Below are 27,731 nucleotides of genomic sequence, written 5' to 3'. Positions count from 1 at the left end.
TTTACATAAGGACAATGTTACGAAACCAAAATAGTCAACAACAGACAGAATACACTATTGGGATACACATGATTACCTGACTTGTTCGTTTTTAAACACCATAGTGTTCATGTTTTGTGAGTTTTATTCATGGATTCAATGAAAACAAAGACGATTGCAGTGATAACCAGCCCCCATGCAGTAGTTTCACCCGGCAGTTTAACATGGAAATCATGAAATATTACGATATAAAACACATTTTCTCAAAGATTAAGTTCAAACATTTACCTTACATTTTTGTAACAGTATAAAATGTAATAACCTATACCTCCGTCAAGGATTATGCATTTACACAATTTACGGTTTGGCTGTAATACTTAATAGTTTTGATCGTGGCTACAATGCGAGAGTGACCCCCCTGCACAAAAAGGGCAGCAAAATTGGCCCAGGCAACTACCGCCCTGTTTCTATTCTTACCTCCATCTCGAAAGTCATGGAAAATTTTTTCTATGAACAGGTCGAAAAGTACCTTGCAGGAAAAAAACCGAATCTACTAATTCCAATCTGGCTTCAGAACATCCCACTCCACTGACACATGCCTTCTCTATTTGAACGACCATATCAAACAAGAGGTGGACGCGGGCAAATACTGCGGCATGGTCATGCTGGACCTCCAAAAGGCTTTCGACACTGTCAATCACTCCATTCTGATTGACAAGCTAAAAGCAATTGGTTTTGATAGTTCATCAGTGAGCTGAATGCAATCCTACCTAAAGGGGACAGGGGAGAGAACAGATGGTGGAGGTAAACGGTACACTACCCCCCCCCCCCCCCCCTTCCTCCCAGTGAGCTGTGGTGTTCCACAAGGAAGTTACTGTTCCTAATTTATGCAAATTACATGTCATCAGCTTGTGACCCTGATGTAAACAAGACAAACGTCTTTCTCAGGTCTGCATCCCCTTAACAATTGTGTGTATTGAGCCGTACTGTATTGTACCCATTCTGCAATCTGTTAAATAAAGTTTTCATTCATTCATTCATAAATGGCATGAATTTAAAATGGGGGACCCTGATGTAAAAAACAAGACGGAAATCTTTCTCTGGTCTGCATCCCCTTAACAATTTATTGTGTGTATTGAGCCGTACTGTATTGTACCCATTCTGCAATCTGTTAATACAATTGTCAACCAATCAATCAATCAATCAATCAATGGTGGCTACTCCTCAGGTCAGGTGTCACTTTAAAAAAAGGCAAACACCGGTATTGTTAACAATGAAATGCTGCCCCCTGGTGGCTAGTGACGAGGCTGCTGTGCTGAGTTTGTATGTTTTGTTCGCTGTTAATAAAGTTGTAACAGCAAACATTGAAACCAAGATGGCGACGCGCATAGCCGGGTTTCCAAAGATGTCACCCTTCATGTTAGCTCCTGTCATACGGTGGCTCTTGAAAGAACGTTATTCTTTAAGGACGATATCAAAGACACTGACGGACATTTCGAGACGAGGTAAAAGCCTTTCTATCGGTGAATCATTTGATAGACATAGTGTTGAAAAACATGTGTTTGTCTGTCTTCAGTCTAATGATGATAGACACTGACATCTAGGGCTAGTGGACTAGCTATAGGCGGCCACAGCTAGCCTCCCTTTTCCTCTACATTCTTAGATAATAGTACAAATCTATGACTATTTGACCCGCTGATTAAACGTACCTTTTAGCGACTGAAGTGTCCTTTAACCCCTAAAGTCAATTTTGTAACTGTCTTTCTGTTCTTATTAGCTACCCAACGTTACTGTATATGTCATGAACTAGTGAATCATTACTACTACTCACTAACCTTTGAACATGTTCCATGACAACAAGAGAGACTGAGACAGTGACATCAATTAATTCACATTTGTGCAGATTTGAGGGGGTGTGAAAACTATACCTTTTCAAAGTAGCAAGCTGACGGACATCATTGTAATAATGTGTGTTGGAATCTCTCCAAGGTTACTCCAAGGCAAGTGCAGAGCCGGTGGCAGTGGAAGACACTAATGTCAACAACAGATTCGGGGGCCCCCTGGGGCCCCTGGACCACTACAATGGGCTGATCAAGGACGGCTCACTGAATGAGGATGAGCACCAGAAAGCAGTCCTCCAAACGCTGGACCAACTGCACAAAACCATGAGAGGATACAGCAACGCACCGACATCCATCTTTTCGAAGGTACATATTAGTAAGATGTGAAAATTAATGAAGTCACTATGAATTGAAAATGGGGGACCCTGATGTAAACAAGACAAACGTCTTTCTCTGGTCTGCATCCCCTTGAGCCGTACTGTATTCTTGTACCCATTCTGCAATCTGTTAAATAAAGTTTTCTTTCATTCATTCAGATTATTCTCACCGCATATATACATATCCTCTGTCTGTACTTACCTGCACATACCTGTACTTAGTCCCAGGCTACTATATCTATATGTACATATCCTACTCTTACTCTTACACTGCTAGCCTAGTCATAGTCATACTGTCTCTATTTATATAATACAACTCTGTACATACATATGATTAGCACTACACTCAGTAGTACTAACTTGTATTATGTTTTACCCAGTTTAACCACCTGTACACTTACACCTGTTGCACTTTACTACTGTGATATTTCCACTCTGGTTGGATGCCAAACCTATTTTTGTTGTACTGTACCTGTGCTGTATATTGACAATACATTTGAATCTAATCTAAAGATGCAATGTTCTTGTAATCTGTTTGTAGGAGCCATATATGTAAGTTTCAGTATTCTCTATGGTTTTTTATGGTGTTGTATTGTTAGTTGTACTGTCACTTTAGGTGGTGGGCGTGTTCACTGGGGGTTAGCGACAATGGTGGTATTCATATGGGATTTCATTAACCTTTTCACTTGTGTTGATATTTTACAGAGGACATGGAACTGAATTATTATACGATGCGTGTCACAGTGTTTACTCCTCTCTGTTTAGCCCCTCACAGCGCCTTTTGACAGCCTACATGTAGCCACAACACTGTTTGTATCTTGTTATGATTAACTTGGGGCAATTAATGAGACCGGATTTCCTTTGTTTTGCAGTTCTTCTCAAAGCCTAAGGTCCCAAAAGGTTACTACATCTTTGGAGATGTTGGTGAGTGACTATTCATTGTAGTTATGTAGTATTCCATCACAGACATCTTGTTAGGCAAACAACGGGTGATTATCATTAAATAACTGTGGCCAATTAGTTGCATTGGGCCATATTGGTAAGCATGACATGTTATGAGAATACTATGAATCCGTGGCAGTAGTTTTGTATTAGTAGTTGGTATTAATTCTTCTAGAAAATAATATTGTCCGGTATAACGTTGATACATTCCCTAATTTGTACTGTCAACATTTTGTATAGGCACAGGAAAAACTATGGTGATGGACATGTTCTATTCATATGTCGAGACACCAAAGAAGAAGAGGGTTCATTTCCACGGTTTCATGCTGGACGTGCATAAACGTGAGTAGCATTGATTAAATTAATGTAGTGTGTGATGGAGCTGTGGGCGATTAATCGAGTTTCAATATCAATTATGATTTTGTGGCTTCCCACGACCATGAAAACAAGATAGTGGAGATAAAGCGGTTATTGTGCGGCATGCCATGTTGCTCATTTTGTCTTGTGTTGGAAATGCAACGCACCCTTCCTTCAGGGTGCATTCCGCCCCCCCCCCCCCCCCCCCCCCAAGCTAAAAGAGTCGTTTCACCTCGTGTTTCAGCCACAGTGCGTTTTTCCAGTTATTTATAAACTTCTTTGGTAACTTGTAGAAGATGACAGCAAGGGAGCCTTTGGTCATCATCATTGTTGATGTTCTCACATCAATGAGTAATCGTGTTTTAATAATCATGATTTCAATATCAATCAAAATATTTGTGATCATGATTTTTGCCATGATCGAGCAGCCCTACTGTGCACCGTGCTCAAAGGGTAGTTCATAATCTTTGAACTAGGGCTGTACCGAATGTCATTTTTTAACATTCGAAGCTTCGATTGAAGTATTCGAACAAAGCTTCGAATGTCTATAAAAAAATTAAATGATTTTTTTTTTTTTACAAATATTATTATTTTTTTTAACTGAATCCTCAATTTGAATAAAGTGATTAATCTGATTAAATTAGTCTTTCTTTTATTAAATCAACTTTCTTTAACGAATATAACTCATCAGTTTCGTCAACATAAATAATCCAATAAGGTTGGTATGAAAGTGATGGTGACGTCTTATAGTATAATACTATAATATTAGTGTAGCCTAATCTTTAACTGCAACTGTGAAGAAAACCCCCATTGGTTTAAACGGATTGAATAGACACACACAAAAAAAGATTAAAAAAAATAATTTATTTTAATTTTTTATTATTAAAAATAAAAAATTCGAATGTTGATTTATAATTCGAATGTCAACATTATGATCGAAGCTTCGAAGCATTCGGTGCAGCCCTACTTTGAACCATAGCTGTATTTCTTACTTGCCAATTATGTTAGACACCAATTAGTGTTCTTTTTCAGCACAATCCACACTGTTCTACATGCCGGTTACTCACAGCTGGTGTCGTCACGATACCAACGTCTTGACTTCGATACCGATACTTAGTATCACGATACCGGTTCTAAAACGATACCACGGCAAAAAACTATAATATGAGGAAAAGTAATGGAATATAATATAGATAATTTATTCCTATATTATAAACGGTGCCGACACTCTTGACACGCCCACTATGCAATGTGTGCGCTCTCTCTCTCTCTCTCTCACACACACACACACACACACTGCTCCGGTCACGCATACACTCAACTCATAGAAAATACAGCATCAGGCTATTCTAAAAGTATCGATACTAATAAAATGGAGTATTGGACCATTTTTAACAGCTGGGTATTGCAATACTTTTCTAGTATTGGTGTATGGTGCAACCCTATTCACAGCTCCGGCTTACTATCCACAAACTTAACTAGTGATGCACGATATATCGGCCGCCGATATAATATCGGCCGATATGGCAGTTTTTTTTACACATCGGTATCGGTCCGATATCAAGATAGGGCCGATATTAAAAAAATAAAATAAAAATTTAATCTTTTTTTTTTTTTTTTTAAACATGTTTTGGCCTTGAATAGTTTCAAAATATCAGTAATTTCTGAAAATAAGTTACAAAAGTAAAAAAAAAGTATGCGTTTTGGAAAATAGCTCTTTATTTGATTATCATAAAAAAGTGTTTTTTATACAGAGATATCGATATCGGTATCGGCCAGAACAGCAATATTAATATCTGTTATTGGTATCGGCCACAATTTTCACATCGGTGCATCACTAAACTTAACGCAAAGTGAACGGGGTCACAGTCCTGTCTGTACAAGCCCTGAAAACATCCGAAATCTTGATTGATAACGTTGATTACTATGGCAACCATAGAGATGGATACAGTGTGCGCACATCACAAATATTCTGTTCCTCGCCACACAATGCCATTCAGACGATCTTCTTCTATGACATGATGTGTAGGGTGATTAATGTTCTCATATGTATACTGCCACCTATAGGCTCCTGATGTCTTTTGTAACAAGGTTATTTTCAAAGAGATTAAAAAACTAGAGGGGCTAGCTCCTATATACTGTGTATATACACAGTACAGCCAATGTGTTCTGACAACTACCGCACCGTTAGAGGTAAATTCTGAAAACTCCCCCGTCTGATTTCTATTCCGAAGACGACACTGCTTCTGCCTCATTTGAGATTCAATGGTGGTCGGAACTCTGATATTTACACATTACTGCCACCTAGTGGAGAGAGTGATGTGTATCAGTAACCTCATTACAGAATACATTAGTCTCTGGGTGGCGGTACACGCGTGAGAACAGTCCATTTCCCTGCACGTGCTGAAGAAGATCATCTGATTGAAATGTATGACTCTGTATGATAGCATGAACAATAACGCTGTATTTACTGTATATGCACATGCATCCGATTAGCACTACACTCAGTAGTACTAATTTATATATTTATATATTTTATACCGAGTCTAAAATGGCGTTGTGAGGAACAGGATACTTCACGAGTGCACACTTTTTATCCACTTCTATTGGTTACTGGTCATTCCACTCCAGAGTGTCAGTAATGTGTAAATTCCAGAGTTGCGACCACCATCGGATCGCCAAACGAAGCAGACGCAGTGTTGTCTTCTGGGTAGGAAACGGGTGGAATCTTCTGAATTCGCCTCTTAACGGTGTGGTGGTTGTGAGAACACACTGGCTGAACTGTGTAAAGAGGAAGTGCGCCCTCTAGTGTTTTGATCAAACATTTCAGTCTCATACGGATCTCAGATTGTCGTCACATTAAACGGTGCAAACGGTAGCGTAGTGTCTTGGCGGTTTTTCTTGAACCCTTTCACTACCACACAAAGGGTTAACCGTCTGTAGTGTGGTAGTGAAAGGTTAACCTTCTGTAGTGTGGTAGTGAAAGGGTTAACCTTCTGTGGTGTGGTAGTGAAAGGTTAACCTTCTTTTATTGTGGTACCTAGTGAAAGGGTTAATCCACATGAACTACAACCGATGTTGATTTGTTTGTTTTTTTGCATTTTTGTTTTTGTTTTCAGGGATACATCGTCTGAAACAGAGCCTGCCAAAGAGGAAAGCAGGGAAAATGGCCAAATCCTACGACCCCATCGCACCAGTCGCAGATGAGATCAGTGAAGAGGTCTGCCTTTTGTGCTTCGATGAGTTTCAGGTAATGACATATTAACTAGGGATGCTCGATATTGGCTTTTTTACCGATACCGATATTGTCCAACTCTTACTTTCCGATACCGATATCAACCGATACCGATATATCCAGGCTCCCCCCCCCCCCCCAAAAAAAACTGAATAATTTCAGGTAATTAACATTACATATCTCTTGTTGTGGAATTAACACAACATTATGCATACTTTTGACAATAAATAAAATCAGAATTTGTTCTTACTTGCTTGCCTGGGTAAATAAAGGTTATAGAAATGTAAAAAAAATAAAAAATGATTTTTATAATTTTTTTAAAAACCGATACCGATATTTTCCGATATCACATTTTAATGCCAATATCGGCCGATAATATCGCACATCCCTAATATTAACCATTCTATGTCTACATACTGTAGCAGGCATGTGATAGAATGTTTCTCCCATCCCCCAGTTTATCTAACCCTAACTAACCATACTGTCATGCACTTGTCCTAATAAACTAACCTACACTGTAGCACTCAACACTTTGACGAACATTGTTACTCAGCTGATAGAGTTGTGCCCTTCCTGATGGCTTGTCGTACAGAACTTGTAAGTCGCTTTGGATAAAAGCGTCAGCTAAATGACTAAATGTAAATGTAAATGTAGTTGTTATCCCAATTCCCTCCTGGTCGTTGCGCTTCCCTACTGTTGGTCTGGGGAGGGTGTAGACTACCACATGCTGCCCTCCTGTCGTTGTGGGGAGGGTGTAGACTACCACATGCTGCCCTCCTGTCGGTCTGGGGAGGGTGTAGACTAGTGCACTGCAACCTTGCCCAGGCCCGACGGGGCCCGGCCCGGCCCGGCGGGTTCGGGCTGGGTAGGGCTTTTTTTTTAATAAATAATTCGGGCTCGGCCGGGCCCGGGCACCGCCGTTTTTTTTTTTTTTTTTTATATAACTAGGGTTATAGGATAACCTTCGTTTTAAGATTCGCTTTCTCTTTTGCGCCAGAGAAACATTTGGATGTAATTACTGCAGCGTGCAGGGAGAACTCAGCTAGGGGACAAGTTCAACTCGATTGGTTGTGTTGGAATATAGCCAGTTGGCGAACGTTTTAATTTGTTCTTGGGATGTATGTAGCCGGTTTTGTTAACGGTGTTCAACGCGTTGCTGACGTCTGGTGAGTGATGTTATTATTTGCTGGGTCTCGACTCGCTACCTGTTTTGTTGTGATTTTCATTACGTTGCTCTGCTCGAAATCTGATTTCTGTTTTCTGTTTGTTTGTTTGACTGAGTAGGCTATTGTGTGTCGTGTGTGTGTGTGTGTGTCAAAGAAGATTCTATAGCCTTCAATACGTTTTACGAGGCTGATGTGTGAGTCAGAGATATAAGCGAGCACTGGGAGAGACGGCATTGCGAAACAGGCTATGTAAATGCTTCTTAGTTTTGTTTATTTATTACGTTCATATAAAACCGTGTTTCGAATATTTAAAACAAATTTTTTTCGGGTTTTCAGCGGGCTAGGGCTTAAAATATTATTTACAGTCGGGCTTATTTTCGGGCAGGGCCTGAAGTTCAAGGGCTCGGGCAGGGCTCGGGCTTTATTTCAAGGCCCTTGCAGACCACTAGTGTAGACTACCACATGCTGCCCTCCTGTTGGTCTGGGGAGGGTGTAGACTACCACATGCTGCCCTACTGTCAGTCTGGGGAGGGTGTGTAGAATACCGCATGCTGCCCTACTGTCGGTCTGGGGAGGGTGTAGACCAGGGGTCAGCAACCTTTTTGACATGGAGTGCCTGTTTGAAATATAGTTGTAACTAGTGTGCCTCAACAATATTCCATGCATCGTAATTTTTTTCTTCTCATAATCAGGTATTTTTAATGATAATTTTTACATTATTACATCATTATTGTTATTGTTATTATTAACAATATTATTATGATGGTTGTATCAACCCTAAATCTGAGTTGGGGGGGGGGGGGGGGGGGGGGGGGAATGCAATGCAGACAAACAGCTGCATACAGTGCGACCATTTCACTCACATTTGCCCATTCATTTTTGGACACATCACACACCATCAGTGTGTGTATTGTACGTGTGCTGTCATAGCAACACCTACAGGCCTAATGGAGAACACCAGGAGAACACCAGGATGTGAATGGAGGGTGAATGTGAGGTATATCGTGTAAATAAGTTTTGATTGATCGCAAGACTACACTGTAAAAAAATAAATAATAATAAGTTACCAGAACTTAAAAATATTGAGTTCAGTTACTGTGCATTAAGGTTTTCAGTTTTCAATCCATATTAAGTTAACAGAAAAATAAGTACACAACCACATTATTTCAACCTAATAAAACTATGTTTATTGTCATTGTTTTAAGAACACAAGTTGACTTGGTAATACTCACATTTTGAGTAAAAAAAATGGCTTTTAACATGTGCAATGTTCAATGAAATAGAAAAATAAATAATAAAATGTGTTGATTAATCCCACTGGTCACAATGGTGACCGTAATAATGTTTTTTTATAAGGCTCTGCAAATGTTACTGAATGTTGTAGCAATGTATTTCCAGCTAAATTGAAATAATAAACAAATAAAGGGTCTCAATTAAATATGTGATAGTAAAAATAACCTGTGGGAGGATTTCAACAAGATAAATGCGACAACAGTGCAAAATATTTCACTATAATATAAATTTTTTTTTTTTTTTTTTTTTTTTTAAATGCTGCCCCATGTGCCCGCGTAGGGTTGCCTACCCCTGGTCTAGACTACCACATGCTGCCCTACTGTCAGTCTGGGGAGGGTGTAGACTACCACATGCTGCCCTCCTGTCGGTCTGGGGAGGGTGTAGACTACCACATGTTGCCCTCCTGTCAGTCTGGGGAGGGTGTGTAGACTACCGCATGCTGCCCTACTGTCAGTCTGGGGAGGGTGTGTAGACTACCACATGCTGCCCTACTGTTGGTCTGGGGAGGGTGTGTAGACTACCACATGCTGCCCTACTGTCAGTCTGGGGAGGGTGTGTAGACTACCACATGCTGCCCTACTGTCAGTCTGGGGAGGGTGTGTAGACTACCACATGCTGCCCTACTGTCAGTCTGGGGAGGGTGTGTAGACTACCACATGCTGCCCTACTGTTGGTCTGGGGAGGGTGTAGACTACCACATGCTGCCCTACTGTCGGTCTGGGGAGGGTGTAGACTACCACATGCCGCACTACTGTCGGTCTGGGGAGGGTGTGTAGACTACCACATGCTGCACTACTGTCGGTCTGGGGAGGGTGTAGACTACCACATGCTGCCCTCCTGTCGGTCTGTGGAGGGTGTAGACTACCACATGCTGCCCTACTGTTGGTCTGGGGAGGGTGTAGACTACCGCATGCTGCCCTCCTGTCGGTCTGGGGAGGGTGTAGACTACCACATGCTGCCCTCCTGTCGGTCTGGGGAGGGTGTAGACTACCGCATGCTGCCCTACTGTCGGTCTGGGGAGGGTATAGACTACCACATGCTGCCCTACTGTCGGTCTGGGGAGGGTGTAGACTACCGCATGCTGCCCTACTGTCGGTCTGGGGAGGGTGTAGACTATCACATGCTGCCCTACTGTCAGTCTGGGGAGGGTGTCGACTATCACATGCTGCCCTCCTGTCGGTCTGGGGAGGGTGTAGACTACCACATGCTGCCCTACTGTCGGTCTGGGGAGGGTGTGTAGACTACCACATGCTGCCCTACTGTCAGTCTGGGGAGGGTGTGTAGACTACCGCATGCTGTCCTCCTGTCGGTCTGGGGAGGGTGTAGACTACCACATGCTGCCCTCCTGTCGGTCTGGGGAGGGTGTAGACTACCACACGCTGCCCTCCTGTCGGTCTGGGGAGGGTGTGTAGACTACCACATGCTGCCCTACTGTCGGTCTGGGGAGGGTGTGTTGACTACCGCATGCTGCCCTACTGTCGGTCTGGGGAGGGTGTGTAGACTACCACATGCTGCCCTCCTGTTGGTCTGGGGAGGGTGTAGACTACCACATGCTGCCCTACTGTCAGTCTGGGGAGGGTGTGTTGACTACCGCATGCTGCCCTACTGTCGGTCTGGGGAGGGTGTAGACTACCACATGCTGCCCTCCTGTCGGTCTGGGGAGGGTGTAGACTGTCACATGCCTCCTCCGATTCATGTGGAGTCACCAGCCGCTTCTTTTCACCTGACAGCGAGGAGTTTCACTGGGAGAGCGTAACACGTGCAGAGGTTCACGCTATTTCCCCTCATACCCCACCGGCGTCCCACCCGCGAACACTGACGATTGTTATTGTGTTCGTAGGGACGACTGACACCGGGGAAACGAACCCGGGTCGCTGCGGTGGTAGACATGCCGATTTTAATTTCTGACACAATCTTCCAGGTCACGGATATCGCCGACGCCATGATTATCAGGCAGCTTTTTGAGAACCTGTTTAAGAAGGGTGTGGTTGTCGTGGCCACGTCCAACCGTCCCCCTGAAGGTGAGGAGGAGCAGGCGCTACACTATAGTCAACCCATATAACTACCGTACTGTATGTGCTTTAAAAAAATATATATATATTTATATTTACCACATATATACCTGTATATACATATAGGGTTGGGCATCGTTTGGATTTGAACGGTTCCGGTTCCGATTCTCCATTTCGATTCCTGTTCTAAACGATTCTCGATTCTGATTCTTTGAGGTGCAGGTCAAAACAGGTCACAGCTTATTTCGCAGATTATTATTATTTTTTTTTTATCTTTAATTTTTTTCATACTATTCACATTGTCAGTTCACTTGATGCAGTTTAATTTGGTTGCTGTACTGTAACTAGGGTATTAATGAACAAAGTAAAAAAAAAAAATCTTTTTGTAAGAATCGAAATGCAAATATGTTACTTACTCAGCACTATACTCAGTAGTACTAATTAATATATTTTATATCCAGTTTAATCACCTGTACACATTGTATATTGCGACTGCACTTTACTGCTACATTTGCACTCTGCTTGGATGCCAAACTTATTTTCGTTGTACTGTACTTGTGCCGTATGATGACGATACATTTGAATCTAATCTAATTATACAGAACAATCAAAGTGAACTGAAAGGTATCTCCTCTCTCTTGCAGACTTGTACAAGAATGGTCTACAGAGGGTTAACTTTGTGCCTTTCATTGCCGTGTTGCAGGTGAGTAGACTCACTATGGACCCGTCTCAAGCCACGCCCTCTTTTCAATAATGACGAAGAACCATCTTTCCTTTCTTACATATTTTGAAATACATATTTAGAAAATATTTATCCCCCTCACTTGCAGCAATATTGCCACACTCTTCGACTGGATTCTGGGATAGATTACCGTAGAAGAAACAGACCCTCTGCTGGAAAGCTCTACTTCCTGTAAGACACGGACTGCTGCACAAACTGTATTCACCTGATTAACACCTCAGTCGTACCCAAGGGGACGCTGTGTCGTCGTCCACAGAACCACACAAAAATGAATATAAATGTAGAAATACGTAAATAAGAGATTAAACTGAGGAGAAGTAAAAGTACATATTTATAAATGTACACGGTGTTCATAAATATATATATATCACCGATGGGGCATACAGACCCTCATCTGCACCTTTGTTTACGCTGTTTATTTTTTCGTTGTATTTTTATATTCCGATAACATTTTATTGCCTATATTTATGTCTTTCTACTATTACCCTGCCCATACCTGTACCTCCCCCCCATGTTGCTATGATTCCCAAATGTCCCCAAGGGGATCAATAAAGGAATATCTTATCTTATATGCATATGACTAATTTAATCTACAAGTGAACATAGTAATAAACATAATGTAACGGATATAGACAGTGACCAAATAATGTACATACAATACAGAGGATTTATTTGGAATTCATGCACTTATGATTGATAAAAAAATTATAATAATTACAATTCTGCACTTGTATAAAATTCCAAAATGTTATTTCCTCACGTAGACCTGTTGCTTTGTAACACAGCTCCAGTGAAGCTGACGTGGAGGCCACTCTGGATAAGATGTTTGACGAGCTGGCTTTTAAACAGAACGACAGTAAGTGGACTTGTGCACAGGAACCTTGTAATACTGTACTTTTTTCCATTGTTAGAATTGACATATTATTTTGGTAGGTATTTCTTGTACCTGTGATTTCTTTTGTATTTTATTCATTGATATTATTCTTCTTTCACAGTAACTCGACCAAGGATGATGAACGTACATAACAGGAAGGTCCTTCTGAACAAAGCCTGCGGGACCATAGCAGACTGTACATTTGAGGAGCTGTGTGATAGAGTAAGTGTGTTAACTCTTGTGTGAAATGTACTGTATTATTGTATACATGTGATTAGGGCTGCACGATTCTTGCTAAAATGTGAATCACGATCTTTCGCTACGAATTGAGATCACGATTCTCTCACACAATTCTTATTTTTTCAATAAAATCATTCATTGCACTCTTTCTTAACACATTGACCGCCACAGCAGGGTGCGCTGATACCCCATTCATTGCCAGGTCTTTATTCAATGGATATAGTTTTAGACTGTGACATTTGCGAGTGCTTAAAATATATCTTATATTATATCTATGGGTCTAATAACGCCGACGGGTCTCGGTGAGCTGCTTCTAGTCAACATTGCCGAGACAGATGTTTTTTCATTCGTACATTTCCGTTTTATACCGTTTTGAATAGAGTATGGTTTGGGGTGTTTTTCAGTAATTCCAGGAAAAGGCGAGAAAAATGCATTTACTGTAATCCAGTCATCAATCATCATGTTGTAATTTTTCGGCTGATTATCTAATCATCCTGAAATCAACGCTAGATTATCACTATTATGTCTCCTCGTCCATACATGAAATGACAGTCGTAGCAGGGCGCCCCCTCCCCCCCCCCCCCCCCCCCCCCCAACGGTAAACAGCGTTACACGGTCCACACAGATAGCTGTGATCGGGGTAGAAATAAATGTCAGATCAACGATCAAATTCATATATGATGTTCTTACCTTGTATCTGATGTAATGCAAAAGAGATGATCCAAATATCTTATCGCAATTCCAAATAATGCTCGTGGAGGTCCGCACCACACTACCGACCGTTTCACAATGACGGGCGGGCGGGCGGAGTTCAAAGTCAAAGATTTTATTTGCCATGTATGGACGAATCCACATTGGAATACAGGTACAGAGCAAACACTGTGTGTCTACAACTAATCCAATACAGGAGCAGAGTAGAAACGGTACAGGAAAAATATGTAAAAACACAGACGGTATAAAAGGACAAATGCTAAAATTGATATCAACATCCCCTAAAAGTGCATATCATAGTTGAGTGCATAGTGGCACAAATTACAGTAAAAGTGCATATATAATCAAAGTGCATGATGCACAGACACAAAAAAAACAGCACTTCCACAAACCTGACTAATAACACTAATAAAAACACAGAAACAAAATAGGATAAAATACAAAACTAGCCTTTGGAGTCATTCAGGCTCCGCACAGCACTGGGGAAAAAGCTCTTTGTAAACCGAGAGGTAGAGCATGTGATAGAGCGGTAACGTCTGCTTGATGGGAGGGGGACAAAAAGGCCTGCGGCTGGGTGACCAGAGGTGTCGTTGATAATGCCAGAGGCACGGGAAAGCAGCCTGGCACCATAGATCTCTTCTAGAGCTGGCAGGCTAGACCCGATTGTCTTGCGTGCAAGACGCACAATTCTATTCAGAGATTTCTTCTCCTGGTCTGTGATGTTACCAAACCATATAGTACAGGAGGAAGTAAGAACGCTCTCGATCACACAGCGATAGAAGTTGTGTAGAATCACCCTGTTATTTGAGTTACTGATGCCATCAGATCGCCTTCTAAAAGACACAAGCCCATTTTCAATTAGATGCAATAGCTCCGCCTGGCAGTAGAGGGCGGTGTTGACCGTCTGCCAGCTCAGGGTCTGAAGACTATACCAGAGGCTGCAGCTATGAATTATGAATAGATATAGCGAATAAACGATATAACGATCCCAAAAACGAGTAAACTCGTTATTAGCGTTATACGATTGGCGGCCAATAACGAGTAAACTCGTTTTTGGCGGGGAATGTGTTAAACGGACAACATAACATATATGAAAGTGCTTGACTTAAACTTAATTCTCTTGTAACATACAAAATAACTCAAGTCAGAATCGTCATTTTAAAAAGTGAAGTAAAAAAAGAAAATGTAATAAAAGAAAATTATTTAGAAATGAGATTGCATGGCGGTTAGGTGGCCGAGCGGAGATTGCGTTCATCACCAGCCCCGGAGCTGAGCTGGATTTGCCTGTTCGAATCCAGCTCACAGCTCCGGGGTTGTCACCAGCTTGGCTGGCCGTCTGCACTGATACAATTGGCTGTATCAGAGGGTGGGAGAAGCTGGCGGGGTGGGTCCGGGTCGTTGTAAACAGCGACTCCTACAGTTCGGTCGGGGCGCCTGCTAAGCGCGGATTGGACGTGAGGGGGATAGTGTGGTCCTCCCACACGCTACGCCCTCTCAATGAGAATCCGCGCTGCCAGGTGAAAAGAAGCGGTGATTGGCTGGACGTGTGTCGGAGGAAGCACGTGGTAGCCTCCACTCTCCCAGATGATCTGACTGTGGGGGGTAAGTGCGCAGCGACCAGGAAGGGACTGGGAATTGGCATACGACTAACATTGGGATGGGAGAAAATCGGAGGAAAATGGAGGGGGAAAAAGACCAAAAAAAAAAAAAAAAAAAATGAGATTGCATAGGTCTATGAATCGAGATCGCAATATTTTTTCGATGAATTGTGCTGATGTAATAGTTCCCTAGCTCAGTGGTTCCCAGCCAGTGGATGCTGTGGCATACTTAAAAAGAAATCAAAAGCACACCCAATATCTTTGCTTGTAAATGTCACTTTGCGATAGAGGCCTTGCACGTAATGTTTGCGTAGTTCTTTCTCCCAGGACCAAGGAATCTATAAAAGAAGGAAGGGTCATTACGTCACTGTGTAGCACGTCGACGCACATTGGTGCCAAGTGTGGCGACTTTCAGTTTGGCTGACTTTGAGTTGAGTGGGATCAGCCGTCTCCTCGTTTATGACCCGTCATTCAAACAGGTTATTACCTCGGATGTCATCTGCAATTTGTCAGTGTGTAAAATGTGAGGAACAAGTTGGAAAGCGCTTCGGATAAAAGCACTATATATAAATGCACCATTTACTAACATTTTATATATTGGCTGATGTATATTTCCTCAGATAGCTGGTATATTTCGAATTTTTTGAGTACAGGTTTCAATAGAACTGACGCCAAAGTCTTGGCACCAAGCAGAGGATGGAACGCTGGTATTCTGATGTAACGACCCTTCCTTCTTTTATAGTTTCCTTGTCCAGGACGGCTGCCTGTAACTACTTTCAAAAGAAAAATTCCTATGTTCTGTGCAGTGTGCAGAGATAGAATAGAAAAAGCACTATCACTGTTCTACTGTGACTTGTTTACAAGATCCAGTTATAAGCCAACCAAATTATTATGTTTTTGTTGATCCGTTTCTCATAAATCAACACATAGTGACCGTTGCTTTGCACATAGCAACAGTTGCACAAAATAATGGTTGCTATGTGACGGGTAGCCGTCCTGGAAGAAAGGGAAGCACATATGCATTCCGTGCGACGCCTCATATTGCAGATCAAACGAGAGGAAATATCAAGAAATAAGTAGCTGCTGACCAAGGAGCAAAATGGAGTTTGATCAAGAAAACTCATGGGTTGATTTCATTACATTTTAATGAACTATAACTTAATAAATTAAAATATCTTCTTTCAGTTATCTACTGTATGGCTATGTTCACACTGATTCCATGTGCTTTGTGCTGTTCACACTGTTATGAACCCCCTCCCCAAATATGAGCGAAACTAAAAACAAACTTTTGCCTGCAGTGTGAACAAAGCCTTTACTACAGAATTGGGCTAAACAAGAGAAAACTCACAACCCACTGAAACTGCCCATATCAACCCTTCGGGTCAGGCATCCTCTATGTAAACAGGAAGTATGTCAAATATGTAAAAAAAAAGCACTGCATCTCCCTGTGCACCAGTTTCTTAATTCTCTCGGTTATCTGAGAGTTTTTAAATGAGGATTTTAATAAAAGGTGAGAACAGGGTGGAAAGGAATACCAACCTTAGATTCGATTCAAAATGTATTGTCATCATACAGCACAAGTACAATACAACGAAAAGAAGGTTGGCATCCTACCAGAGTGTAAATGTAACAGTAAAGTGCAATAGTAATATACAATGTACAGGTTATTAGGCTGGGTATAAGATATATCATTTAGTACTACTGAGTTTAATGCTAATCAGATGTATGTACAGAGTTGTATTATTAATATGTACAGTGATATAGGTATAAAGACACTATGGTAGTGAGTCATACTGGCCAGCGTAACTAGTAAGAGTACAGATATATAGTATCTACAGATGTGTAAAAAGGATTATATGCAGGTATGTACAGACGGATGTGGATAGATAGATATACGGTAAGAATATATATTATATACAGCATTATTGTAAATGCTATCGTACAATAATACATCATTATATGCTGGTGTATAAGTAGGTATATAGAATAATTATATGCAGGTATATTCAGACATATATGGATTTACAACTGTGTATATATATGCAGTCAAATATAATACATAGATGTGTATATATATACGTTATATACAGCACTAGTATACATGCTATCATACAGAGTTATATAGATAAACTATAGTATGGGCAGCTGAGTGGCGCAGTGGGAGAGGCGCTCGCCACTAACGCAGGAGATGCTGGTATCGAGCCCAGCTCTCGGCATTGCTACCGGCTTGGCCGGCCGTCATACTAACACAATTGGCAGTGTTAGAGGGTGGGAAAGCCGGTGGGTGGGGATTGGACGTTGTGGACAGCGACTCCTACAGGTCGGTTGGGTGACGCCGGTGCGGCGGAAACAGGAATATCAGGGGCAGCATGAGCCTCCCACACGTTACTCCTCGCCACTGAGAGTTCGAGCTGCTGCGGTGAAAAGATGCGACAGGCTGCCTCCTCGTGTACCGGAGGGGACACGTGATGCAAGGCTTCTATCCTCACTACAGCCGACCAGTGGGAGGCATAGTCTAGCAACGTTCAAGACAGGGGAGGGAAGAATTGGAAATACGAAATTGGGATGGGAGAAAAATAGAAAATGGGGAGAAAAAGTGGGGGGGGGAAAGATAAACTATAGTATGAGGTAGGTATGAGGTAGGTTGTAGACAGTGAAAGCAGTAAGTAGGTATAAATAAATTGAGTATAGGCAACATAGTTCAAAGTTCGTACAGTATGGGTAACAGAGCCTAGTGTGTAGGCAATGGAGTCAGAGTTCAGAGCAGGACATTAGAGCAAAATGGCCACCGTGTGAATATGGTCAATCACATGGACTCTTCAGTGACCTCAGGTTATTATTGTTTGTCATGTTCCTTCAGCCCATGGGGGCCAGTGACTACCTGGAGATATCTCGACTGTTCGACACCGTCTTCATTCGCCACGTTCCCCTGTTGACTCTTAACAAGAAGACTCAAGCCAGGCGCCTCATAACACTCATAGACGCCCTCTATGACAACAAGGTACCTTTTCTTTTTCTTTTAAGAGCTTTCATTTTGTGTTTTTAAAAGCTTTCGTTTTGTGTTTTAAAAAGCTTTCATTTTGTGTTTTTAAAAGCTTTCATTTTGTGTTTTTAAAAGCTTTCATTTTGTGTTTTTAAAAGCTTTCGTTTTGTGTTTTCGATCGGGCTGTCCTGATTAACAATTTTCTGTACTCCGAAGCTTCAGTAGTATCGTTGAATAATCGAAGCTTCATTCTTCTTGCGCGAAGCTTCGACACCGTGCATCGGTGGGTAGATGAGAGCCATGTGGTAGATTCTCTCATGATGTCCTTGTTTGAGAATAACTGATTTTCAAAATGAAAGGTGCTGTAAGTGATATTTTGTTTAAAATAAGCTATTTGTTAAATAGCTCTACATTCCAACAGTTGTCACTGATATAGAGTGTCTGATTAGTAACATGGGTCTAGTTCTTATTTTATTTTATTTTTTTGTCAGACCATTTTTGCAGCGTGGAGTTCTCTCTCCTGATTGGATAAAGTGGGAATGGGATACCAGAACATGTATTTCCTGTTTACTGCAGAGCAGAGAGACTGGAAGACCCATGTTACTAACCAGACACTCTATATCAGTGATGACTCATGAGTGTCGAGCTATTATTATTTATTTTAGCATGTAGACCACTTATTTTAACAAAAAGAACACTCATTTAATGTTACATTGTTATTTCTACAAGCTATTTCTTATGTGGGCACATTTTTGGAGTGGTGATGTATGGAAAATACAAAACACTAGGAAAACCAAGCATTGGAACAGTGATTTTGACATGGATTACCACGGCAGCGACTGAAGCTTTGAAGAATTCTGGTCAGCTCTAGTTTTTACTACAATACGTTTTTGATTCTCAAAAGGGATATTTCACTTTTGTAGAGCTTGTCAAATTTCAGCGGTCTTGCTTCTATCTAAGGTCATCTATTCTACAGGTCCATAAATATTTGGACATTGACACAATTTTCAAAGAGTTGGCATCTGTACAGACTTTGGGCTGTCATTGACTGCAAAGGATTTGCAACCAAGTATTAAAAGTGACTATTTGATTTATGAGTGTTAGTTTGTCCGACGATTACTTTTGGTCCCTAAAAGGAGGCACATTGAAATTGTAATTCCTTCACTGTTCACCTGGTTTCGATAATAAATACCCTCAAGCTGAAAGTCTGCACTTAAAGCACATTGTGATTGGTTCATTTCAAATCCATTGTGGTGTTGTACAGAGCCAGAATTATGAAAATCGTGTTCAAATATGTATGGACCTGACTGTATAAGTAAGCTAGCTACTACCGGGGTGACAGTGGCTCGGTAGGTAGAGCAGTCGTCTGGTTATCCAGAGGTTCCTTGTTCGATTCCCGCTCCTCCCGGGCAGCATGTCGAAGTGTCCTTGAGCAAGACACTTAACCCCTAACTGCTCCCGATGAGCAGGTTGGCACCTTGCATCGTCGATGTGTGAATGTGTGAGGAACAAATTGTAAAGCGCTTTGGATAATTGTCCAACTAACACCTCTCCCGAAGGCTAACTGGCACTGTCCGCTTCCATTCATTGTGCTGTGCTAGGCTAACGTGCAGCCAGATAGCTTTCTACTGAACTCACAGAGAGGAAACTGGTATCTATCTTATTGTCTCTCTCTGGAGAAGACGGTAAGCTAATTTCCCAAAATGTTGACGTGTTCCTTTAAGACTACTGAACTTTGACAAGTTCTACCAAAGTAAAATATCCCTTTTTAAGGCAATGATTCAATATATTGCAATATCAGAAATTGTGCTGCGATGTGATTTGATGCAACTTTGATGCAACTCAGTAACATTATGATTGATCCGATACGGTGTATTGTGAGCTGAGACGATCGGGTTACAACATTTCTATCAAGTCTGTCATACACGCCATACACCCAGAATGAGATTGAAAGTGCAATTTCATTATCGATCTCCGCTTAACACTCCAATGAAAAGCCAGTTCTTAGGATCTGGAGAGAGAAAAAACCATTCAGAACTGCCTTGTTTGTTTTACGATATATTCATCTGAATCTACATACTGCATCGATTAAAGTAGGATTGTTGCCTTTTTAATGGATGTGTCGGGTCTAAATCGATGTATCCTCACAACCCAAGGCGTTACACAATCGAAGGCGTGCAGCCACACATCTGTCTCATAATAACATATAGTAACATATGATCGATCCAATATGCTGTATTGTGATCCAGCTGAGACGATCATGTTACAACATTTCTATCAAGTCCATACACGCCATAAACCCAAAATGAGATTGAAAGTGCACTTTTATGATCAATTTCTGCTTAACATGAAAAACCAGAAGCACCATTCTTAGGATCTGGAGATAAAAAAAAAAGCATTCAGAACTGCCTTGTTTGTTTTTATGATATATGAATAATCTGAATCTACATACTGCATCGGTTAAATAGGCTTGTTGCCTTTTTTTTAATCCATGTATCACAACACGCCTAGGTGTTTCTGAGACAGGCACACATCTGTCTCAGAATAACCGGCTGTGTTTGGGAAGAGGTTTACCGTTTCTCCTTCCTGGTTCAGGTCCGAGTGGTGATTCTAGCAGACCTCCCGCTGGACGACATCTTTGAACACAGCTCTGATGGTCACGACTATCATGAGAGTAACGTTCTCATGGACGACCTGGGGCTGAAAAGGGTAAGATCTTCTCAGATTTAGATTATTTTATTGTCAATTTCTTTTTTAAACGTACATACTCCTCAACCATAGTAGATTTGTAAACATAGTACACAACGTATATTCTATCTATACAAACTATAACTATAAGCTATAAATATAAACTATAACTATAAACTAGATAAGCTACTGTATATATAAACTAAACTAAAACCATAAACTAAACCATAAAACTAAACGATACACAATGTATATTCTATCTCTAAACTATAACATAAGCTATAAATATAAACTATAACTATAAACTAGATAAGCTATAAATAAACTATAAACTAAATTATAAAACTAAACATAATACACAATGTATATATTCAATCTACAAACAAGGCTGATGGCTATAAACTATAGTCTAAAACTAGACTAAACATAATACACAACGTATATTCAATCTATACAAACTATGCTATGTTAACTGTATAGATGGCTATAAACAAACTATAAACTAAACTATAGACTAAACATAATGCACAACGTATATTCTATCTATACAAACTTCTCATGCTTTTTTCCTTGACTAAACCAGTTTTACCAGCTACGCTCGCTGAGGACAGTCTGAGGACCGAAACACTCACCTTTACTTTTGTCACTTGTACACTTTACTTTTGTCACGCAGGCCTTTTTTTATAATTTTTTTTACAGTGTATACTGTATAGCATCAGAATGCACTAGGAAGTTGCCATGTTTTTTTGTTTGTTTGTTTTATTTTATGCTACCGGTATGTAGGTTTCTAGGTAGCCTCGCTAGTGCATTAACCTGACCCTCCAGATTGTCTGTTACATGCTCCTTGTTTACGACCTTTAAATGTTTATGTCTATGAGGGCCGACGTTCCACTCTGCTGGTTAAGATTGTTTACTCGTGAGTAGTACGTTCGTTGAAAAATAATGTCCACAGGCCGCTCCCGTGTAAAACAAAGAGATCCAAATGGTTTATTTCTCTTCCACAGCGAAGTCTTTCTTTACAGAAGTGGTCCTAAATCTATTTTCCTAAATAGTCACGTCACTACTACAAGGTAAAAAAAAATGTATTTTCCCAGTCTCCCAATCACCGCCGACTCGACACATGAAAATTCCTCCACACAGGAAAGCCGTAAATCCACTTGCCGGCTCTTTCCACAGCAAACCGGAAGGCTTGGCACCTTGGTTGAGAAATGCAGGCTCCAGTCTTGGTTGTTGAGTCCATCCGTTCAGTCCGTGTGTATGCCTTCTACGACGGAACTGCGTTTACGTGTTCCAGTTTTGCGCTCTGATTGGCCAGGTCATGTGACATGTGCGCCAATCGTGGGACAGCAAGTTCTGCGCCTATTTCCGGGTCTAACAGCCTGAAAACTACCTGGCGTTCTATCGCCATGCTCTAAGACAAACTCTAACCTTAACCAACTTCGAAAGAGTGCCTAAGCTTAACCGTCGGAATCAAGGCAGGCGTTCTATTGCCATGCTCTAAGACAGGGGTGTCAAACTCATTTTCACAGAGGGCTACATCAGCATTATGGTTGCCCTCAAAGGGCCAACGACCGTATAAATGTTAATGTAATGTAAAATAAATGTAGCTACTCATTTACATATTGTTAAACATGTTTCTGTATTTATTACTTATTAAAGTTATACATATTGCATATGCATTTGCATAGATGTAAAAATATATGTTAGCTTATGTTATTTTAACAAATAATTTTAGTTTATCAGAACCCCATATTACTCCATCAATCAATGATCAAACCATTCAAGTAAATAACAAAGAAGAATATCATCAAATACAAGCTATGACATTAAGTTTGTTCAAAACCTTTTTGTCACAGTCAAGAGGGGCAGAACTAACAACTGTGAGCTGCAAAGAACACGTGGGACAGATGTAGCAGATGTTACAAAAACAAATGGCTGCACACAACCTTGCAGAGGCCATACATCCAACTAATGGAAGATAGTTAGATTAACTTTAATTAACAGATTGCAGAATGGGTACAGTACAGCTCAATACACACAATTGTTAAGGGGATGCAGACCAGAGAAAGACTTTCGACTTGTTTAAATCAGGGTCCCCCATTTTCAATTCGTAATGAAATTGCTATTATGTGTCTGCATGAACACACAACTGTAACTGTACTCAAAAATAACAAAATAAGGGTTGTCTCAGTTCACAACTATATTGGTCAAGTTTTGGGTGGGACTTGTTTGCGTCCCTACAGCTTCTTATTCAATTGAGCAAGATGCTCGGTTATGTCACACAGCCAGTTTGCATCTGACAGTTCAGACAATATTTCTTCAACCCTTTGTTACCTATTCCGCCTGAATCTTTTTTGTATTTTGGGCTGTAAAATTGTCAAAGAATGTCTGAGGAGTAAGTGCTTTTGGCTTTTTTCCTTTGTTACTTCATCAATACCTCAGATGTTCAACATTACATGTATGTGTAAGAATGTGTAATAACTAAGGCTGTCAAAGTTAAAGCTTTATTAACGCACAATTCGTTTAACGCCGCTAATGTTTTTATTTTTTTACCAGAGCTCTTGGGGGCCACATCAAATGACTTGGCGGGCCACATTTAGCCCGCGGGCCATGAGTTTGACACCTATGCTCTAAGACAAACTCTAACCTTAACCAACTTCGAACCAGCGCCTAACCTTAACCAGTGTAGAAACTTGCGGTCCCACGATTGGGCGTACATGTCACATGACCAGAAATGACCTGGCCAATCAGAGACGTGGAAACGCAGTTCTGTTGTAGAAGGCATTCAGGCGTTCAGTCCTGTTCAGTCCTTGGCCTACACACCCACTCTTCTTCTTCTTCTTTAGAATTTGAATTGTGGACTATATAGAGACACAAATGTTCTAGAATGGTCAGTTATGACATCATACGGTGACATCACGAATGTTTCAGAACGTTCTATCATGACGTCATACTGTGACATCACCAATGTTCTAGAGAATGTTCTAGAATGTTCGGCTATGCCATCACCACAAAATGTTCCAGTATGTTCTATGATCTAGAATGTTCTATTATGACAAATACGACGGTTCAATGACTTTATCTAAATCCAATCAATATTAAACATTCATATAATACAATAACCTAAATATATAGCTTTGGCTCCTACAATGTCATTTAAACAGGTTATTACCTCAGATGTGAGAATCATCTGCAATTTGTTGCATTGTTAACTAGCTAACATTTGATATATTGGTTGATGTAGATTTTCCTCAGATAGCTGTTATATTTCGAATTTTAATACAAGCTTCAATAGACACCAAAGTCTGGCACCAAGCAGAGCATAGAACGCTGGTATTCTGATGTGATGACCCTTCCTTCTTTTATAGTGTCCTTGCACGGAACTGTCTGGTAAGTTGTCCCTTGAAACTGTTTGGAACAGGGCCGGCTAGCCTAGGCATTGTCCAACTAACACCTCTCCCGAAGGCTAACCGACACTGTCCGCTTCCATTCATTGTGCTAAGCTAGGCTAACGTGCAGCTAGATGGCTTTCTACTGGACGCACAGAGAGGAAACTGGTATATATCTTCTTGTCTCTCTATGGAGAAGACGATAAGCTAATTTCCCAAAATGTTGGCGTGTTCCTTTTAAAAAAATTAAATAAAAGATAATAATTCTTGTAAGTCGTTACACCTAAACCACCTCGGTTAGCTGCCAGTAGTTCCTGGAAGGACACTAATCACCAAATCACTGTGGTTCAGGGCACAAGCGCATGAATGAAAGCCTGACCAGATGGATTGTCGCGTGATGAAGCCAGCTGCCGTGCAAGGTTACTAGTGCACACCAAGTAGCATGCAGGTGGTGACTTAAGAAAGGGAACAGTATGCGATCTACCCTCTGCGTACCTGGGAGTGCTCTCAGAAAGCGCTTAGAACGGGAGATTTGAATTGCAGCTACATAGTAAAATATGTTGTTCTAACTATCTTAACTGCCAACTATGATATTTACACTTGGTCCCCAAAGTGAAATGGAAGTGATTGAGGAGCCTGAGACCTGTTGACAGCAGACAACACAGCACAGCGGTTACTTATTGATGACCTTAGACAGAGTTAAGACTGCTGAACTTTGACAAGTTCTACCAAAGTCAAATTTCCCTTTTTAAGGCAGGGCAGAGACTCCGGGTTCGAATCCAGCTGTCAGCGGTACCTCCGGCTCGGTCAGTCGTCCCTAGGAAAACAACTGGCAGTGTTCGCGGGTGGGAAGCCGGTGGGGTCTTGCAAACAGCGACTCCTACTGGTCGGTCGGGGCGCCTGTTCAGCAGGGAGGGGATCTGGGGGAAATAGCATGAATCTCTGCACGCCCAGTGAAACACCTCGCTGTCTGTTGAAAAGAAGCGGCTGGCGACTCCATTATGTATCGGAGGAGGCGTGTGGTAGTTCTACACCCTCCCTAGACAGACAGTGGGGTGTGCGCAACGACCAGGAAGGGAATTGTCATAACGACTAAATTGGGGGGGAAAGATAGAAAGGCACATTTAAAAATATCCCTTTTTAAGGCAACTATTCCATATTATCGTGATATCAGAAATTGTGCTGCGCAACTCGGTAACATTATGTATTGTGATCCAGCTGAGACGCCCGTGTTCAACATTATGTGTCTCAACAGGAGTCATCCAGCGGACTGTCTATCTTCACCGGCGAGGAGGAGGTGTTCGCCTTCCAGAGGACGGTGTCTCGGCTCATAGAGATGCAGACGGAGGAGTACTGGGTGGAGGGGGACAGGAGCGCCGCCACGTAGCCCCCCCTATCTGGTGCCACCAGCCCAGAGAGAGACGACCCCTGCCTATCTTAATCCAACAGGGCCGCGAGGCCACACAACGAAACGGGTGGAACGGACCCACCCAGCAGCGATACCGTGTGCAAAGACTTGTACAGAGACTTTGGATCCTCTTGAGAAATCAAGGCCTTTTTATCATTTTTACTTTGCCATTGCACTTTACATAGTGAACATTATGTACAAAACGGAGCATTTTATGAGATTAACCTTTTGGTGGCTCTTATATTGCATTCAACTCTCTATACTTTAATGGTCCAACTGTATTAACTTTTATACATCCCAGGGGAGAGAAAGACTTTTGGAATTGGAATTCCAAGTGAGATTTTAATGATATTATTTTAAGCTATCTACATTGAGAATGTAATGTTTTTTTTTTTTTATTATTATCTATTTTAAGGAGATGTTAATTATTATCTATTTTAAGGAGATGTTTATTATTGTGAAGATGTCGTGAAAATACAGTGGTTAAAGCAACACGTTGGGATTGAATGCCGTCTTTGTTTTCTCGTGGTTAAGGCCGACCGCTCCTCTTCAAAACAGCATCTCGATCTACAAAAACATCGGGTCACATTTGTCAATATTTTTTGTTTGAATCGATAACTTTGCATTTGAAATTTCAATACATGGCATGTTCTAAACTATGTATCATCTACAATACGTTTATCTTCCTTGATATGGTTCAGACACATTTTCTGTTTTGACTGGTTAGAATATGCATTATTATTTTAGTTTTCTTTTCAAGGGGGCCTGAAACACCACTGTTAACCCTTTCACTGCCGCACTACCAAACGGTTAACCCTTTCACTGTGACTATACGCAGAAGGTTAACCCTTTCACTGCCACACGACAGCTGGTTAAGCCACACGACAGCCTTTCACTGCCACACTACAGAAGGTTAACCTTTCACTACCACTACAAAGGGTCACACACTACAGAAGGTTAACCCTTTCACTGCCACACGACAGCCGGTTAACCCTTTCACCACCACACTACAGAGAGGGTTAACCCTTTCACTACCGACCATAGGTTGTGTGATTAGTAAAGGGGTTAACCTGCTGTCGTGTCGTGGCAGTGAAAGTGTTTTTAATCCCGACCAGTCATGTTCCGTGTTATTATAATAATAGTTTGTCCCTGACTGTCAAAGCTGTCCCCTCCACACTGTCGCTTTAAGTTCTCTGCTAGTGTCTAGTATCTGGGGGGCAGGTCTCTCTCCTCTCCTCTGGACACGGAGCCACACAGTAGATTGAATGAACTGACTGAGCAGACTGATGGCCTTTAGGGTTGCTGCTCTGCAGGACTGTCCAAGAAGAAGAAGAAGAAGCAATTGTTTTGTAATAATTTGCATATGAATTCGGAGAGGGTAATTTTTCGCAGATTCGCAACATTTCTCCAATAGCTTTTTTTTTTTTTTTTTTTTTTGCCGGGCCTCCTGGAGAGAAACAGAATCTCCTCCGCCTTGATGGTATCGAGACTCGATCAGCAGCAGCAGCTCGCTGCACAGAGGAGGAGGATCATAAAGAAGAAGTTCGCAAAGGAAACGGTCAAGATGGCAGCTGCTGTATGCGGATTGATAAGGTGATGATCATGTGGTGAAATGTTGACATTATTTGAGGCATGTAGCCGCCGCCGTCACGTCGAAAGTTCGGCTCCGTGCAGGAGGACGGGTGCGTCGGGATTCCTCCTCCGGGACTCGTTGCTGATGACTCCTCCTCGGAGTCGCACCAACAACTACTGTACACGTTTAGCTAAATCGCGATATAGTCGGTGATGCATTTTGCACCGGGACCGGAGGTGTGTGCGTGTCAGTGTGTGTATGGATGGGGGGGGGGGGGCAATGCACAGGCGAATGCGATCATCATGACACTATTGTGATAACTC

General features: G+C 41.5%; 1 protein-coding gene across 1 annotated transcript; it reads left to right on the top strand.

Annotated features, from left to right (window-relative positions):
• Positions 1 to 1,361: 1,361 nt before the first annotated feature.
• Positions 1,362 to 26,308, top strand: afg1la (AFG1 like ATPase a). The gene is made up of 13 exons (XM_084310066.1): positions 1,362 to 1,484; positions 1,969 to 2,186; positions 3,070 to 3,121; positions 3,380 to 3,481; positions 6,616 to 6,746; positions 11,112 to 11,211; positions 11,847 to 11,905; positions 12,033 to 12,115; positions 12,730 to 12,800; positions 12,940 to 13,040; positions 18,228 to 18,368; positions 20,946 to 21,059; positions 25,683 to 26,308. Exons 1-13 carry the CDS (start codon positions 1,385 to 1,387, stop codon positions 25,812 to 25,814), a joined length of 1,404 nt encoding a protein of 467 aa, XP_084166192.1. The 5' UTR covers positions 1,362 to 1,384; the 3' UTR covers positions 25,815 to 26,308.
• The last annotated feature ends 1,423 nt before the right edge of the window (positions 26,309 to 27,731 follow it).

Source organism: Notolepis coatsorum (assembly GCF_963971535.1).
Source record: "Notolepis coatsorum genome assembly, chromosome: 3".
NCBI classification, from domain to species: Eukaryota; Metazoa; Chordata; class Actinopteri; order Aulopiformes; family Paralepididae; genus Notolepis; species Notolepis coatsorum.
The sequence above is the reverse complement of the archived record's forward strand: the minus strand, read 5'-3'. Positions and strand labels throughout refer to the sequence as shown.